The sequence below is a fragment of the Chamaea fasciata genome, unplaced genomic scaffold (assembly GCF_029207755.1).
Source record: "Chamaea fasciata isolate MVZ Bird 193981 ecotype frontalis unplaced genomic scaffold, bChaFas1.0.hap1 SCAF_4, whole genome shotgun sequence".
Lineage (NCBI taxonomy): Eukaryota > Metazoa > Chordata > Aves > Passeriformes > Sylviidae > Chamaea > Chamaea fasciata.
Window position 1 is genome coordinate 30,931,518 of NW_027094089.1, and position 16,776 is coordinate 30,948,293.

Consider the following 16,776-nt stretch of genomic DNA (forward strand, 5'->3'; position numbering starts at 1 on the left):
TAATAGTCACCTGAAGTAAGAATACATATCTTTGAGATGATACGCGAGGAATATTCCTTTGAACTGCTTCATCTTGATTAAAGCAGTGAAAAATTACATGATAGGTTTTGTACTCAGAGCCAGCCACTTCAAGCTATAATTAAATAACTCTATAGTATGCAATAATGTAACTTGTATTTCACAGGTATAAAGCTTAGCACAACAGCTCTTACCTGATCTTCGGTGAGGACAATCAAACGTGTCACTATTATATTCACAACGTTTCCTAGACTGGAATCACGATAAAGTTTGGCAACCTGACCTCCAGAAAATAAGAAAAGGCACAAAGTCAGACAAGAAACACTACTTGCTTCCTAAATGGTTAAAAATTAACCCAATTTCCTAATGTAGTTCCATAATGTAAAGTATTACTGTCACCTAAATACAAGTGATTTCTTGACCAAAAAATGACCATTAAGTAAAAAAAAAACCCTTTTGAGTCACACTTCTCAATTGCAACTGTTTATACCTTGCTTCATAATTCATCCAGCACAATGAGCACTTAAGAGTGTTGACGTAATCAGAATAGAACTGTATAATCTGAATGTAATTATTTAAATTCAAAATTAAAGGCAAAAACTTAAAAGTAATCACAACATACTTCTTGATAGAAAAAGTACTGCATTTTACCCAAAATGCTACGATTTTCAGTATTTAAACTACTCCTTCCTGCAAGCTAGTAGATAGATTAAAGCATTATTTTCATAGCAATAAAAAAACACTCGACAGGTACATTATCATTTCAGTACACACGTATTGATGCAAACACAGAGAAGGATGAAACTTACAATATTCATTACACTCAAAATGTAGTGTTCAATGTCTTTGCGACCATGGTATCCCACCATCATTTTGTCTGCTACTACCAGCGTTTCCACAAACCGTTCAAGGCTTACAGATCTCTTCTGCCGACCATGACTACTTAGTGTGTCATTGACTGGAAGTGAAGCTGGAAAAGCAGATACATCACGCATCCACCAAGGTTTCCCGCTCCTTGTGAGGTCTTCTAGGAACCAAAACAATTAAATACTTGAGAGGGAGTCACTAGTAAAACTCATTCAAATGCATCTGTTTTTATGTTGAGATTGCCATCTTCAAGGTTCTAACAAGGAAGTCTTTCTTGAGGTGATGAAAAATTAAATTTATTTATTTTTCTAAATTATGTTTAAATAACTTATATAATGAAAAGCCAGCTTTGAGCTCAAATAATCTCAGCTCTTCTTAAATTTGAATAAGGATGATAAATCAACAATCCTCTCCTAATAGATCTGATTTTGCACATTTACGTTACTAATAAAGATTAGTTATAATTAACCACAAGAACACATCAGAATTTGAAGAATAACAACAAGACAGCTGTAACATCTGGGGAAAAAATACTAGAAACCAAAAATTCAAAATTAATGCAAAAGTTATCAAAATTTACTAAGGAATTAAACACACTCATAAAACACTAAAAAGCTTTTTTCCCTCCTGCACAAATCTGTAATTTTTAGGCAATTAGGCTTACATGCCTAAAATGAATCAATTTTCTCTTCAGAAAGCTATCAGGTTATATTTTATCAACTTGTGAAATAATTGTAGTAGAAAGTTTTAAATGGTCTGACATGAGATATTTGCCGTAGCTATTTCAACACAAATTTCAGTTCAAATGTGTTGATTCTTGTTTTTCTTTCAGGTAAATACATAGAAAAATATTTATTGTCTGCAAGAGATAAATTATTAAAAACCAAAAGAGCTCCAATTATCAGCAAAACAAACATTACAAGATGACTTTGAATTCTAATTCCTGTCCTCAGGCCAAAATTGAATCCACCCTTCCCCACAAAGGAAGGGAAGGATGGATTCAATTTTTTGGCTTTTTCAGTGTATATCATATATCCCTTTTCCACAAGAGCCAACACAGTTCTCAAGCTAAAGTTTAGCAAAGTATATTGTTAGTCTGTTTTTATCTGAGTAAGATTTCAAAATATCTAAGTTATTCTTGGTATTCACAGATGAGCACAAGAACATTAATAAATATATTTATATCTGTCTAAACAGGACTGCTCAAGTGAGCAATTTCTGTGATGCATGATTACTTCTGCTAAAACAGGGTCATCTAAGGATGAGCAGAGATAGAACCACTACCTCTCATGAAAACAATGCTTTATGCAAGTCAGCTAAGCACACTGATTTGAAAGAGAAAAACTACACCACAAAGAATGTATGTTCAGGTCAAAACCAGGAATACAAACCTTCAGCATTCCCACTGTTGCAGTGTTTCATAATTTTTGAGGCTACGGTATTGGCTTTAAAGGCGCATATTTTAGAAAAGTCAAAAAATTTAAATAAACCTGGTAGTTACAAAAACACCAGTAGCAAAACTGTCCTCATTCTGCAGTCGGTATAATCTATTTTAAAAAAACTCTGTACAAAGTACTCAAGCCTGGTTTGTATTCTATAATGATTACTCAGCTTTCTCCCGTTTTTCACGTCAATTGTAGAAAATTCAAAGTCGCTTTAATTGTTCAAAGATTTTAATCCCACTTAAACAGTGACTTAAGAATGTCTGGAATTTTCTCTGACAGATACTGTACTAAATATTTTAAAAATTCATTCTTTTTCAAATAACAAATGCTAATGGTTTCTGATGTCTTTGGAGTGCTAAAAGTATTTTAGAAAGGCAGTATTCCTTTCACATTAATTCAAAATTTTCACTCAAAATACAAATTATTCTAAACATTCAAAAACTTTTGATCTCAAGCATTAAACTTTCAGAAGAAAAAAAGATTATTTTGGAATCATCTTCATATTATCTTTCAAACAAAGGTCTCAGAAGACTCCACAAGAACAACCATTTCTCATTTTCTTAGCCGGTAAGAAGCTTAGGCTTCAGCTGATCTCAAAGTAATGAGAAAGCTAGAAAAAGTCCTTGCACTCCAGCATGTATGAATGCTAATGCCGCTTTTCTCTAAAAAAACCATAAATAATGGTGACTAAACTATTTAAATGCTAAAATATATCAATAAATAAAGATCTACGATTTATTTAATGAAAATAGTTATGTGGCAACTTACATCATTCTTTCATCATATTCATAAGTTAAAGTTTTAGAATATACCAACTGTAAAGTCTGACACGAGTGAAATCACTACCTAAATCAAAAAATAGTAGAGTTATCCAGAAATAATCTGCTACTTTGCAGCTTTCATATGTCAATTTTTGTTGTTGCTCAATCCTATTCAAATTCAGCATTTTGCAAGATCCGCCAGTGGTCTCAAATCCCATTGAAGCAATGGGAATTTGGCAGTGGAAAACTTCTTACCAAGGCCTTATTGATTTCAGCTGTATTTAATAAAATGTAATTAACTGGTGACAAAACATACATGAAACACAAATTCAACATTTCTTATTTTGAACATTTTTATGTTTAAATGCTTAAAATCTAATTTAAATTATGAAAATCTATCCTGTGCTCTCATCTGATTCTCCATGCCTCTACAATTTTCCTTTTGTATTCGCTACCATAATTCTACCATTGATTATGAAGGAGCCCATCACTTACTAATCCCAGTCAATTCTGGCTGTGCTTTCACCAAATTCTGTACCCCACTTTCAATTCTATTGTCATTTTTCTCAGAAAGGTCAGAAACTACACTTCCCTTGTCTCCATCAACACTTCAAAATCCTGACCATTTCCCAGACGGAGAACAGGTACAAAATAAACTGGGTTACAGTAGGGGAAACTTGAAAAACAACTAATAGTGGCACAGTTACTCAAGCAGATTCCTCCCTGCATATAATACTAGGAAAACTGTTCTGAAGGCAAAGTTAAAATAAGTCTCCAGACAAAACAAATCATATACTGCCAAAAGGTAGTTACAGCTTTGTTACAATTGCATTTTAAAACAGAACTGGACGGCTCAAAACCAGTCAAATTCCCTAAACATCATTGAATACCAGGCTTTAATCCGTTGTGTGAGAGCTGCAAAACTGAAAATTAATATTTGACTTCACTTTTTAGCTTTTTTTTTTTGCTTTTTTTTTTAAGTATTTCAGGATGCTTTGTATGCAATTTCCCTTCAAGATAAAGCTGCAACAGTGCTCAGAAAATGAGTTTAAAAGGCTTTGGTACCCATGAGGGTAAAACAGAAAGTCTTCTGGAAAAGCAAGACCTTGCAGTCTTGGCAGAGAGTAAATTTTTTTAGACATTTTAATGGAGTGGAAATAGTATACAGAACAACAGGAAAAGGAGAAACTGAGACGAATGAGCATCATAACAATCTCAGGCTTGTAAAAAGCAAGGCTTTAGTACTACAATAATTAAGGACTTTGGGCTATAAAAGCTCAGGGAGTGCACAGGACCTTCCAAGAATAAAGGTACCATCAATTATACAAAGTAATAAATGCTAAATATTCTATGATGTTTTACAAAAAATACATGCAAGATGTATAGCTCTAATCATCCTGGGATCCATGTGACAGATACCAGCAGAATAACTGAACACAACCTGACAGAAGTAGCTGCCTCTGCTTCTTGGCTTGGTGGACAATGACTTTTAAGCATTACTCTAGAAGACAAAATCCAACAGAGACAAATATCCTTTCTTTTTGCAGGGGAATAATAACGGTAAAAACTGCATTTTGAAATCCCTGCATTTCAAAACCTTCCACTTATTTTAAGAGGTTCAAGTGACAGCCCTCCCAGTAAAATGAACATATAGTAGTACCCTTATTTTACAATCAGTTAGCAGACAGTGACATTTAAGAGACTTGTTTTGCAATATTAAAAGCACATACATTGAATAATGCTCTCAAACTAAAACAGAAGTTACATACATGAAGTCTGCCATTCCATAAACACAATTAACTGAAACACTCAAGAAAAAGCTATCTCCCAAGAATGGGACCTTGCAGACAATCTGTACTGTAAGCTTACACAGCTGGTGTCACTAAACATTATAAACTCCAAAAGAAGCTAAAATAAATTATATCAATGAAGAGTGATATTATTTCATTTTAAGATTAGTTATTGTCAGTCTGCACCATGCACTGAACTTCACTGAATACAACTGCCTAGGTCTGAACTTTTAAGAATAAGCTATTACTGAAATATAAACAATTGACAAGTTTACAGAACATTTTTCTAGCATGTTAAAAAAACTACTTTTGTGCTCTAAAAGAACGTGTCAGATTTACTCCACACTGTCTTCAAGAAGTTAGTTTTCAGTTTAAACAAGGGTTATGTCAGAGTACTTGAAACATATATCTGTAGAAGTTAAAATTACTTTACAAAGAAAATATCTCTCCATCGAAACTACATAATCCTGCCCATAAGGCACATGTAAATCTCATATTTGACTATAATGGAATAATGTCAATCAACTGGAACAAAAACAGTACCAAAACACTGTAAACCTCTGTAAACAAGAAAGATGTGGACTCAGTTCCAAACGTATTGATAATCACAATGCTGACACATTTTTGCATATCAAGTTTCTTCAAATGAGCTGGAACACATACTAAACATTGAGCTGTAATATGTAGTCACTCAAGCATGCTTTTCTGTTGGGGAATGAAGTACATTTATACACATTTTGAGGAAGCCTGTGCCCATTTCTACCACCATACACAACACAGGCATAAAAGAAGACTTAAACCTGCTGTCTTAGTTTTTGAAATACACTATATTCTCAATCTGAATCTGAAAAAAAAAGAAAAATCAAAACTACTTTTCAACAAGACATTACATCACCCAGAAGGAGGATGCTCATAGCTATATTCGCCACTATGTCTTAAATGTGAAACAAGCAAGATCTTAAAATACATCTCAAGTTATCATTTCTTAAAAGGAATGACACTCATTCATGTTTACCTGAGACTCCACAGTGACTGTGATCATAGAGGTGTTGCTGGTGCATGGTAGATTTTTTGTATATAACATGAGGATGACCATTCTCGTAACTATAGTTACTAGAATCTTCTGTTATATTTCTTAAAGGCTCAATAAAATACTCATCGTCTTCTGTAGCAATGATTCCATGCTTAAAGAAGCAAATAAGAAAACAAAAGCTTACAATAGCTTAAAAAAGCAAGAGATATTCTCAAAATATTACAAATAATCTCTTCACAGAGATGTTCTGACACTACATGATTCATATCCATTAAAAATTACACCAAGCCAAAATGGCCTTGCTCTAATGGTGAGTCCAATATCCCTCTGTGATTCCACAAGGCTAGATTCTCAAAGCCAAATACTTCATCAAAGACAAAACACCATGAAGGATTAATTTTAGAACACATATTCAAAAAAACCATTCTTATTTTACATCCAGACACAATCCCAAAAGTGAGCTAGTTAATAGAAATCAAATTATTTATATTAAGTTACACTGTCTACAAAGCATTTATTCCATAAAAACTCTTGCCACAAATGTAGTAAATAAGAGTTATTGCAGACTGTACACTAGATCTCATTCTCCATAACAAATAAACTTTTTTTTCCTCATACTGCAGCGCAGAATAGTAGATATACTATTCTCATAACTTTCACATTTGTGAACTCAGCTTCTTCCAAACAGGAAGTGGTTTATGGAAGAAAGGGGAGATTTCAGGCCAACTATGCAATTTCCTGAACCTTCAGCGTTTAAAACTGAACTTTAGCAGAAAATCCAGGTTTTGGATCCTTTCAGACATAGAAATATTGGGGAATAAGCCCTGACAGACTTCTACACCAATGTTTACTAAATAAAAAATTCTGATACCCATAAGTAGAAAATTCTGAATGTATAAACTTTCTAGACAGGGAAGAGCTATTCATCAGATAGAACCCTGGAAGCAAAAACTGCTACATTCATATCCTGAGTTGATGAATCACAAATTTCTACCACACCTTTTATCTGTAAAACAAGTACTACGCATTTCAGAGATCTTTTTTTAAGACCTCCATGATCAGCCATAAGACCACCTGCCCTGTGTGTTCTCTAAAAATCATAACACTGTTTTCAAAGACCAGAGCTTGTCATTGTACTCTTGGTCAAAGCTCTCATCCTGCTACCGCTTCATACAAAAAATGCCTACTGTTCTTCACTTCTGAAACAATATAAAACTTAGAAAATAAAAAAAAATCCTAGGTAATACGTCCAAAACACGCGTTTTCCAAATAGAACTCTATTATTAATTGGGAAAATATTAGAGAAAACAGAGTGCAGTCTTCAATTACTCATTTCTTACATTGTGAATGCAAAAGTAAGTGTTCCTCTTCAGTGGAATATTTTGTTACTAACTCAATTATTAACTCAGAAGGTGACATCAGGGTCTTAATTCACCTGGAAGATGCCAGTATCAAATTCCTCTTACAATGCCTTCTTGTTACTTGAAGTCTAAGATTTTACTCGAAAATAAATCATTTACTGGTATACTGCTGCTTAAATAGTATTGAAAATACAAACCAAATTGTAACTGGGCTTGCCAGATGTGCAGAAAGAACCCTGACAGTTTGGACTGCATCCAGTCTGGATGTCAGACATCTGGGTTTAAGCTAATCCTGAGCCATTGTAAGCTTTGGTATTATGTTCCCACAGGAAGAGAGTCCTGCAGAGTGGTTCTGGCCAACACCATCAGGCTGTCTGCCTCATGCCAAGCCTGAGGAGACAGAGGTACCATCCAACCTGTGGCACTGTCTCTGAGACAGAATGGGTCCTAACTTAAATTCCTCCAGAGCATACATCCTTCCCGTCGGTACAAAAGTCCAGTCATGCTTCCAAGTCTAAGCATGAATGTGATAATTATATCAGATATTGAAACTGATAACTGTAAGTGGCAAGATTACCTCAGCAGAACTAAGTCAATTCAGATAGCATAAGCACTTAATTGCAGCACTAATTCTAATACACTAATACCAATTGCATATTTGCTCCTACAAATACCTAAAGAATATCTGCAAACAGTGGTCACAGTTCCTTCAGGTACCACCAGTGAAAACAGTAAGGAGAGCACCACTACCTTTTCCAGCGCCGAGCTAATATCTGATCCCATTTGCACAAATGCTATGGTGTTTAAGAAAAGACATTTTAATAACATTTCCTTAAGGAACTGCAAATTTTTACGCAGATCTACAAGCAGGTAGTGAAAACATATGTGTGCTCAGTCACTGCAGTCAGACAAGTGATTCAATAAGCACTGGAAACACACTGACCCTGCATATGCCCTTCCCATAAGCCTGGCTTAGGTGTACCATTTTAAGCCTAACACTATTTTTGCTTGCAAACAAAATTGTTCTTCCAGTGCTGAACTGAAGCAAGTGATCTTGTTGAATCAAAGTCATTCAACATTGAAATCACTGATTTTTAAGAAGCACTCTAAATTCTGCAACTAAAAAGTACCTTGGTGATGGCCAGCATATATTTTAAGTTTCAAAAATTCATGCAGCTAGATACTTGTATTGTTTATGTATTCAGCAACGCCTGATTAATAGAAAGGGGGAAGGATACTATTGTATCCAAACCAACATTCCAAATACAAACTTTGATTTATAATCCACTTTTTGAGGAAAACAGAACTTCAGCTGAAAAAGGCGTTTGAAATAATGCCCATTTAAAGTATTAAAATTAATTAATTTTCATTTTCTTTTTAAGTGTTGCTATTGTATTTTAACAGTTCATAAATTAAACTTCTGCTCCAAAGCATCATAAATATCATTAAGACATAAGAATGACCAGAAAAGGTATTGACATAATACCATGGGTATAAGAAACAAGCTGAATGCACCAAGTATGTTACTACAAGGAACATTCCCAAGATTATTATCTAAAACAGATTGTTTGAGGTCCTGTGTTATCCAATCCCACTACAGACTGCCAACTCATGCTAACATATACAAGGTCTGGTTCCAGCAGTTTGACATGCTCAGACAAATCTGTGAATCCACATGGAGTTCCCCTGAATTTCTGAAAAAATCTTTTTCTGACAGGCTGTCCAGCCAGGGCCTTAACCTCCTTCAGATGGGGGACATCCATCAGTTGCAAAAGCAAACTGAATTATGGGGGACAAGTAAGCACATGCTTTTTCTACACAGCACTATAGTTTCACAATTTTTCCACGCCTCAAATCTTTTTAGGGTTTATGTTTTATCCATTTTTAATATAAAGTGCTAGTAATGGAAACTCCTGAAAACATGTCAGTGTTGTTCAGTATGTCAACAGCTGGCTATACTATGATTTTATGACTGAGGGAAAAGATTGCATTAACTTACTGTGCTCTCAAAGATGAAAAAAATAGTGATCTGGCCTGAGACAGCACATTGTGAAATCTAACAAAAACTTTAAACCCTAAAACTAGGATAGGGACAGCTTGTATATAATTTTCTGAATACTAACATTATACTGCAAAAACATGAGTACCAAAGATAGCCCTAAAGACACTGATATAAAATAATTTCACATACAGGCAAAAATACCACAGTATATGTAAATTATGATCTATAAAAGTAGATGTACTCTTTAGAGTAAAATTAGCTTTCAAATGACCAAACTCTTTAGAAAAATATTAGTAATTTCTAGACATACATATTTAGGAATACATGAAGCAAACATTAAGTCTTCTAACAAAATAATTACTCACTGAAGAAGTAAGCTCATGCTCTTAAGCCACAGTCACCTACCTGTGTTTTCTTTATTATTTCTGTTTGGATGGAGACAACTGTGCTGTCCAGCACAAACATCACGGAATGCATGAACTTCACATATATAGAAATACTGTGTGTTTTATATTAAGCATTTACTTGGGACCACAGTAGCCTCAAAACAGTTCCTACTACTGACATTTTCAGCCCAAAATTACAAAATCTGCTACCATGCAGGATTTGCTTTAGCACTGACTTAAGAGTTTTGACACCTGGCAGAGGACAAAGTCAGAATGCAAAAAGTTTGGAATTCGCTTGATTTCATAACTGAATGCTCCAGAATTCCTCTGAGATGTGCCCCTCTCAGAGTCAGTCAAACTCCATTTCCCTGAGGTGAAGTCCTTCTCTCTTCAGCTAGTCAGTCCTTCTCTCTTCAGCTAGTCTACCACCATTTCTTTTCTTCTTTCCTTCAGTATGAAATAGACAGCTTAGAAAATGCCTCAGTCTGGTTGCCTTGTACCCAACACCAAGGGCCCTAAAATGCTGCTCATTATAGGCTCTTTCATGATACAGCCAAACCTGCAATCCATCCACAAGTGTAGCATCCACTACAGTAAACATGAGTTTGGAAGCCAGCAAGCCTGCAGACAAGACCTTCAATTTCCCCACATGAATGCTTACTGGATTATAGAGCTTTCCTCACAACTTCAGACAGTTTATAGCATAATCAGGGCCCAGCAGATGGAAGCCGCTGGACTGAAACTTCAGTAAGTAGCAGCCTGTAATTGTAGGGCACTTGGTAATGAGAAATATAGAGGGAGAGGCTGAAACAACAAACAGTGATAGGAAAATGAACTGATTGCTGGTCACTTTTTTTATAATGAAACTGAGAGAAAGCCCTCCTTACATTTATCTCAAACATAAGTGCTCTTCAAAGTCATACAACATATGTTATTTAAATCATGTTCTCACATAACCACTCTGAATAACTAATAGGAATAATTCAAGACATTCAATAAGGGGAAGAAATTTGACCTATTTGTCAACAGTGAAACCTAACAGGACAACTGGAGTAAATATATTGCATACATTTAGTTTGTGAGGAACACTCACTGTTAAATATTACCTACTACCTGCTTCAGAGTTAAAGTTACAATGACAGGCTTTAATACAGACGTTAATTAAGGAATATTAGAATATGACTGGCAGTCACAGACCAGCAATCAAACTGAAAAATACAACGAATGCCTTAAGTACAACACATTCTGAGCTATTGCTAACTCTAAAACAAGTAATACTGTCTTCAATATTCACTGCCAATTGCTTTATTAAACATATTCTAACCAGCAGTTGAATAAAAAAACATTCATTAGGAGGAATCATCATTTAAAAATGGCTTTGTGATGTCTTTATCTGAATGGAGTGGTAACTCCCATACACTGTTCCCTGGAAGGCACAGGATGACAGAAGAGTTTCTGAACAGTAGAGGATGGCACCAAGTCAAGACTACTGCTGCATCATCTGCAGGATTCCTGCCTCTGAGATAGAGCCATGTGTCACCCTACTGATGTTTCTGGAGCAACACAGGAGCATCGCATGCTTGTGACCAAATCTTCCTAAGAGATGCAGTGTACACCTGATATGTGAAGTTCTGAGTAAAGAGGCATGACCATGAAGAACTTGTGTGCCCAAAGACTAGATTAAGGCTGCCTGAACACCTGAAAGACATACATAAGAACTGACAACAACCACAGACACTGAAGATGATGATTTAACTTAGAAACACAAAGTTAACATACTGACACCTAGAACCAGAGGCAGCTTCACTCCAGCAAAATGGACAGCCTGAGGGCAAAGGGAAAACATGCTAAATATCACCTCAGGGTGTCCGGCACAGAAGAAAAAAAAAAAAAAGTCTCTGCTTCGTCATGACATCCTCCATGCTTTTTAGAAGAAAAGAAGTGTCAAAAGGAGCAACAGATGGGCAAAGACAATAGGAAAACACAGGCTTTTTTTGTGCTTAATGCCACCTTTATTTTCCTAACATGAAAGAAAAACAAGAGTCAGCTAGGGCAAGGGCAGGAGTTCTTGGCTCACTCCCTCAGCCAAGGTCAAAGAGGAACTGAAATGGGATCACCACGGCACTTACTGCCGTCTCCAAGGGGACCAACTAGTGCATCAAATAGCATCAATTACCATACAGCCTCTTTTAAAGAAATGAGTCCTGAAAGAAGGGACTTGGTCTCCACCATACTTTTAGCTGAAAAGAACTCAAGGAAAGATGGAGTGTACTAGCTTTGAAGCCTGAATAACTGTGACCAGAAAAAAAAAAAAAAAAAAAGGTGTTACAGTCAAAGTGAAAACTGTACCAAATTCAGACCTATCTGCTCTAAGTCTACATGAACCAAACTGTAATACCACAGTCAATGGAACATCATTTTAACTCAATTTCTTTGCAAGTGTTCACTTAGCACTGGAAATCCCCATCAAATATTTTTCCTCACAAACACTCTGAAATGTTAAACTAGACTAGCATCAGGCATGTCACAAGTAGTTGGGTGTAATGCAACTTATCTAGACATGAAAGAGCTGGCTTTTTTTTGAAAATAACATCCCAAGAGGCATTATTCAATAACCCATCCAAGGACAAATAGGAATTAGTTTAGCATGTAATTTTTTTAGCATGTGTAATTTTTTTTCTTAACTTAGCAATTAGTTAGATCTGCCTATTCCTAACAAGAAGATCAACCAGCATTCTACCATAATAAAAATCAGAATGAGAAACCATAATATATATGTATATTTTTAATAGAGAAAACACTGCCTCTTGATTTAATGTTTCATAGTCATGCCTTTCTATTTTAGTATTTTGTTACTCAATAGTCTGCTTTTTTTACTTCTTTGTATTCATTTTCTAATTTCTTTTAACATGCATGTACTACTGTCATGTGATCAAAAGATCACCAGTAAGAGAAGAGATGAGAATAAATTAGGTAAGAACTTCTAATTCTACTTCTAAATGCAAAAGTTTATGATTTGTAAACAAAATCTTTCCCGTAAAAAAGTTATATAATTACTTTCTGATGCTGTTACTTGCTAAAGACTTCCATGTTTTGAATTTATAGCAATGATGATGTCTACATCAAGAAATTCTTCTTCTTTTATTTACTTCATTTTTAAACCCAAATACTCAAAGACAATGGGTGTTCAGTCCAATCAACATCTCTCTGTAGAGATTCAGTATGCTGGAGGATCCACTGTTTCCTTCTCCCTGCCCCTTGAGCTTGGAAGGCTCTTATAACTGTAAAGATCTCGGCCCAGACCTAATCCTGCAACCCACGCACAGACAATATAAACACTAAAGAGGCTGCTTGCTAGAAGACTACAGAATTGACTCTCAGGTTTCCTACGCCTTCCTGTCTACTTTCTCCCCACAGGGACTCAAAAACCTGAAAGATATGCCAATTTAATTCTTCTTCTGTAATTTAAAAGGGACAGGCACACTATTATACTGTAACATGTAATATGGACTTACCAGACCATTGCAGTTGCTTAAGGCCACTTTAGTTGTACTGTGTTGGTCTTGCAAATATCCTGTGTAATGACAGTGGTCTAAGAAATCATGCTTCCATTGCGGTCCATCTTTCCCCCAGTACTCTACTGTAAAATGTCTGGACACCAAATCTGTGTTGAGAGTCAGGTTTAAATGAAAGTGCTTGCCATAGGCAGAAAGTTTAAAAAATAATTTAGATGCTGCCAGTTCTTGGTCATAAGGGTCTGTGCTCCTCCTCCTTCTTGAGGGTTTAGGATTTTTCACAGTAAAGCTGAGGAAGGCTCCATTTTGATCAACCCTTATTGGGATTGTTAGTTGGTAGTGTTCAAGGTAAGACAGGAATTCCTCTTTGTAATCAATCACAAGGTAAGACAGTCCAGGGAGTGGGCATAGAAGAGAAGAAAATATAACAGGAAACAACAAGTAGTAGCATAAACATAGACCATTTTTGGGTAAATTTCATCACTCTCATGAGTAAAAGTCACTTTCAGGTAAATGCACGATGCAGCATTTTACAAAATAAAATAACATTATTTTCTTTCTTTGTAAGAAAATGTGTTTGGTTTCCTACTAATTTGCTCTTATCACTGGAAATACGGAAGTTTTTCAGTACTTATCTTTTCCTATTTACCAAAAATATGTAAATAATTGAGGCTAACTTAAGAAGGGCATATTTTTCCCAGTGATACCATTCAAAGACAAAAGCTATAAAATCCACTTGAAAGAATACAAACAGTAGTAATGAAAAGGATTATGTTGTAAAAACAAGATTAGATTCTTACTTCCTAGTCTAAAAGCATGTTAATTTTATCATGGCAAGTCTCTCACATATTATCAAGTACATTTTATGAGATTTAATTTGCAAGGCTTTCCTACAGTTAAAAGTAGACAGAGAGAAATTAGAACAAGGAAATTTAATCTGTATGACAATTAATCATGATAAAGCAAAGAGCAGAGCCCAGATGAGCTCATGAATTATATAAACAAGGTTTAGAAAATATTACACAAATACAATACAAAAATACATGCTTCTTGCCAGCTACAAAGATCAGACCCCTACCTTGAGAACTGTATGAAAGCCTGTTTTTACTGTGAAATTCCGATGAAACCATGACTAGGCTCAAAATCCATGTCCACGTCTTCCAAAAAATTTCCATAATTTAGAAAAAACAGAAAGTTCTTTTTTCTTTCTCCTTGGAGAGCTACCTGTGTGCTATAGAGTTAACTTCACTCCAGAATCGCACCATAACAGGTATATTTATTTTACACTACTTTCAAATTAACTATAGGATGTTCCACTTTCTGGACAGGTACTTTCTTCTATAGCTGCAGTCATGTTCTCAATTCAAAGCAAGTATTTGTAAGATTCCTTAAGATATGAGACAGATGTTAGATTGGATAGTTACTGAACTTGCTCCATTTCTTTTCCTGAAAAACAGAAGAATATGAGTCAAGGCAAAATCTTTCTATTAAAACACATCTATGCTGCAAAATACTAAGCCATCCTAGTGAACTAGAAAGGGCAATATTTTGAGGTAATAATCAATAACAACTTTATGGTCACATCCAAGGTCACAATCTTACAAAAAGGAAAAAACAGAAAAGGAGTTACCATCAACCTTGAAAAGCAGATCCATACAGCTTATGATGCACTTATCAACTTCATGGTATTTCTATGAATTCTTATACCTATTTAGTGTTTCTTGTAGGTCAAATTTTCTGTTCAGTCTTGTTCCATCTATAATCAATGCTATGCACTTATTGATTTCAATTGCTAATAACATGTCCCAATAAACGGGTAGATAAAGGAAGAACCTGGGAAGGAATCCAGAGTACAGTTATCTGATCTTTCTGAAGCATGTATTTTGTTATTACCTGGGCCAGGGTTCTGCTTGTGCAGGCAGAATTCCCATTCATTTAAATGGGAATGCTGCATGTTAGAATACTAAAGAACAAATTTCAGTATCTAAAGCTATTCATCACACACATTCTAATATGTCAAATATTTGTTGTCAATTTTTTTTTCATTTACAACGCTAGTGCAACAATAGTAAAAATAGCTCTAGGTGCAGCCAGGGATTAAATGGAAGATCCATGCAGTCACCTAACAATCCAGTATCATGGGATACCAAGCTATGTGATGTGGCAGCTGGTACTCTTTAGTTCACTTAAACACTCACAGCACACCTGTGCACAAACTCTGCTGAAGCAGACAATTAAGAAGCAGAACACCTAAGAAGGGGAGTTTGTTTAAAAACCAGTTTCCACAATCACTTATACATGTACCAGATAAATCTGCCTTTCTAAAATTTTGGGAATGATTTACAATATTCACTCAGACAGGTAATACAGCTGCAGCTAATGGATTGTTTATGAAGGTTTTTAAAAGAGCTGTAACATAAAATCTCAAGAAAAAATCAACATCACCCAAATCCTATTTACCAACATTACACTGAATATTTAGGTAACATCTTAGTCGATTTGAAACCCATCTAATCACTAACATGTAAATGGGGTTAATCTGACCTTTTAAAAATCTTTCAACACAGCACCCAGCATTTAATCAGGTTTGTAAAGAGACTAAAAGAGACTTTGTAAACATGCTTTGTGCTTAGCAGTATTTTTTTCCTGGGGAAGTATGAAGACTTTGTGATGCCATTCACTTGTTGCAAGGCCTCAAAGCACATTAATAAAAAAAGTTCTCTGTTTGCATTGCTATGTAGAACCCCTATTTCCCAGCTAATATTAAGTTACAGTTCGTATAATTTTTCAAGTTTTGAAGATACATAATTAACCCCATACTCTTCCAGCTACATTAGTACAATAAGTAATTATTATTACTTGTGCCCTATTTCTAATCTGAGAATGTAGAGTTTCAAATTCTTGTCACTGAATCTTGCTTTATCCCTGTTTGCTATTGAGCTGGTTTCTTTTCTTTGTGTCTATAGTAATAATCTGATACTAGCACCTCTGGACACTTCCTGATAAGCAGCTCAACCTATTTGGTTTATCTCCATTCTGCATAATCCAGTTTCCAGATGACTGAATACTTCTGCAGTTTTCCTCTGAACTGTTTCCAATTCATCATCATCCCTTTTCATCTGCAGACACCAGAATTGGGCACTGTAGTCCAGTAATGGCTCGTTACCACCATATATAGAGGTAATACTGCCTTACAGCTTCTACTTAGCCAAAATATCCTAACAGGGAACTCATGTTCAGCCTGATACACTGATAATAAGTTATTGTAAGATTAAGATCTCATGAAACTGCAGTACCTAAGGAGCTAGATAGCTCAGAATACTCGACATAAATTAACAGTACCCATTATTTAGTACCATTATTTACTATTTAGCCACCAATGGCCCACATCATGGGCCATAACCATATCTTTCTTGGTCAACAGTGTCAAACAGTCACTCATGTCTAGTGCTCTTGTAGAGGTCTCTGAAGTAGTCTCCCTCATTTCAAGTTTCACACAAGACCAATCTCCTTTCATATCAAGCTTTCTGAAAGTTTCGGGAGAATCTTTTACCTATTCTTCAAAAATATTGCCAGCTTCACAACGGATCCAAGTTGA

General features: G+C 35.3%; 1 protein-coding gene across 1 annotated transcript in view; it reads right to left on the bottom strand.

The window, feature by feature from the left end:
- The window catches only part of ADAMTS6 (ADAM metallopeptidase with thrombospondin type 1 motif 6), a 137,686-nt gene extending 122,391 nt beyond the window's left edge, over nucleotides 1–15,295 (bottom strand). The window contains exons 1-6 of the mRNA XM_066181204.1: nucleotides 15,072–15,295; nucleotides 14,257–14,624; nucleotides 13,179–13,543; nucleotides 5,897–6,065; nucleotides 828–1,045; nucleotides 213–296 (exon numbers count right to left, since the gene is read on the bottom strand). Coding sequence (XP_066037301.1) covers nucleotides 213–296; nucleotides 828–1,045; nucleotides 5,897–6,065; nucleotides 13,179–13,543; nucleotides 14,257–14,353 — 933 coding nt within the window. The 5' untranslated portion in view covers nucleotides 14,354–14,624; nucleotides 15,072–15,295. The remainder of the gene's footprint in view (nucleotides 1–212; nucleotides 297–827; nucleotides 1,046–5,896; nucleotides 6,066–13,178; nucleotides 13,544–14,256; nucleotides 14,625–15,071) is intronic.
- Nucleotides 15,296–16,776: the final 1,481 nt, after the last annotated feature.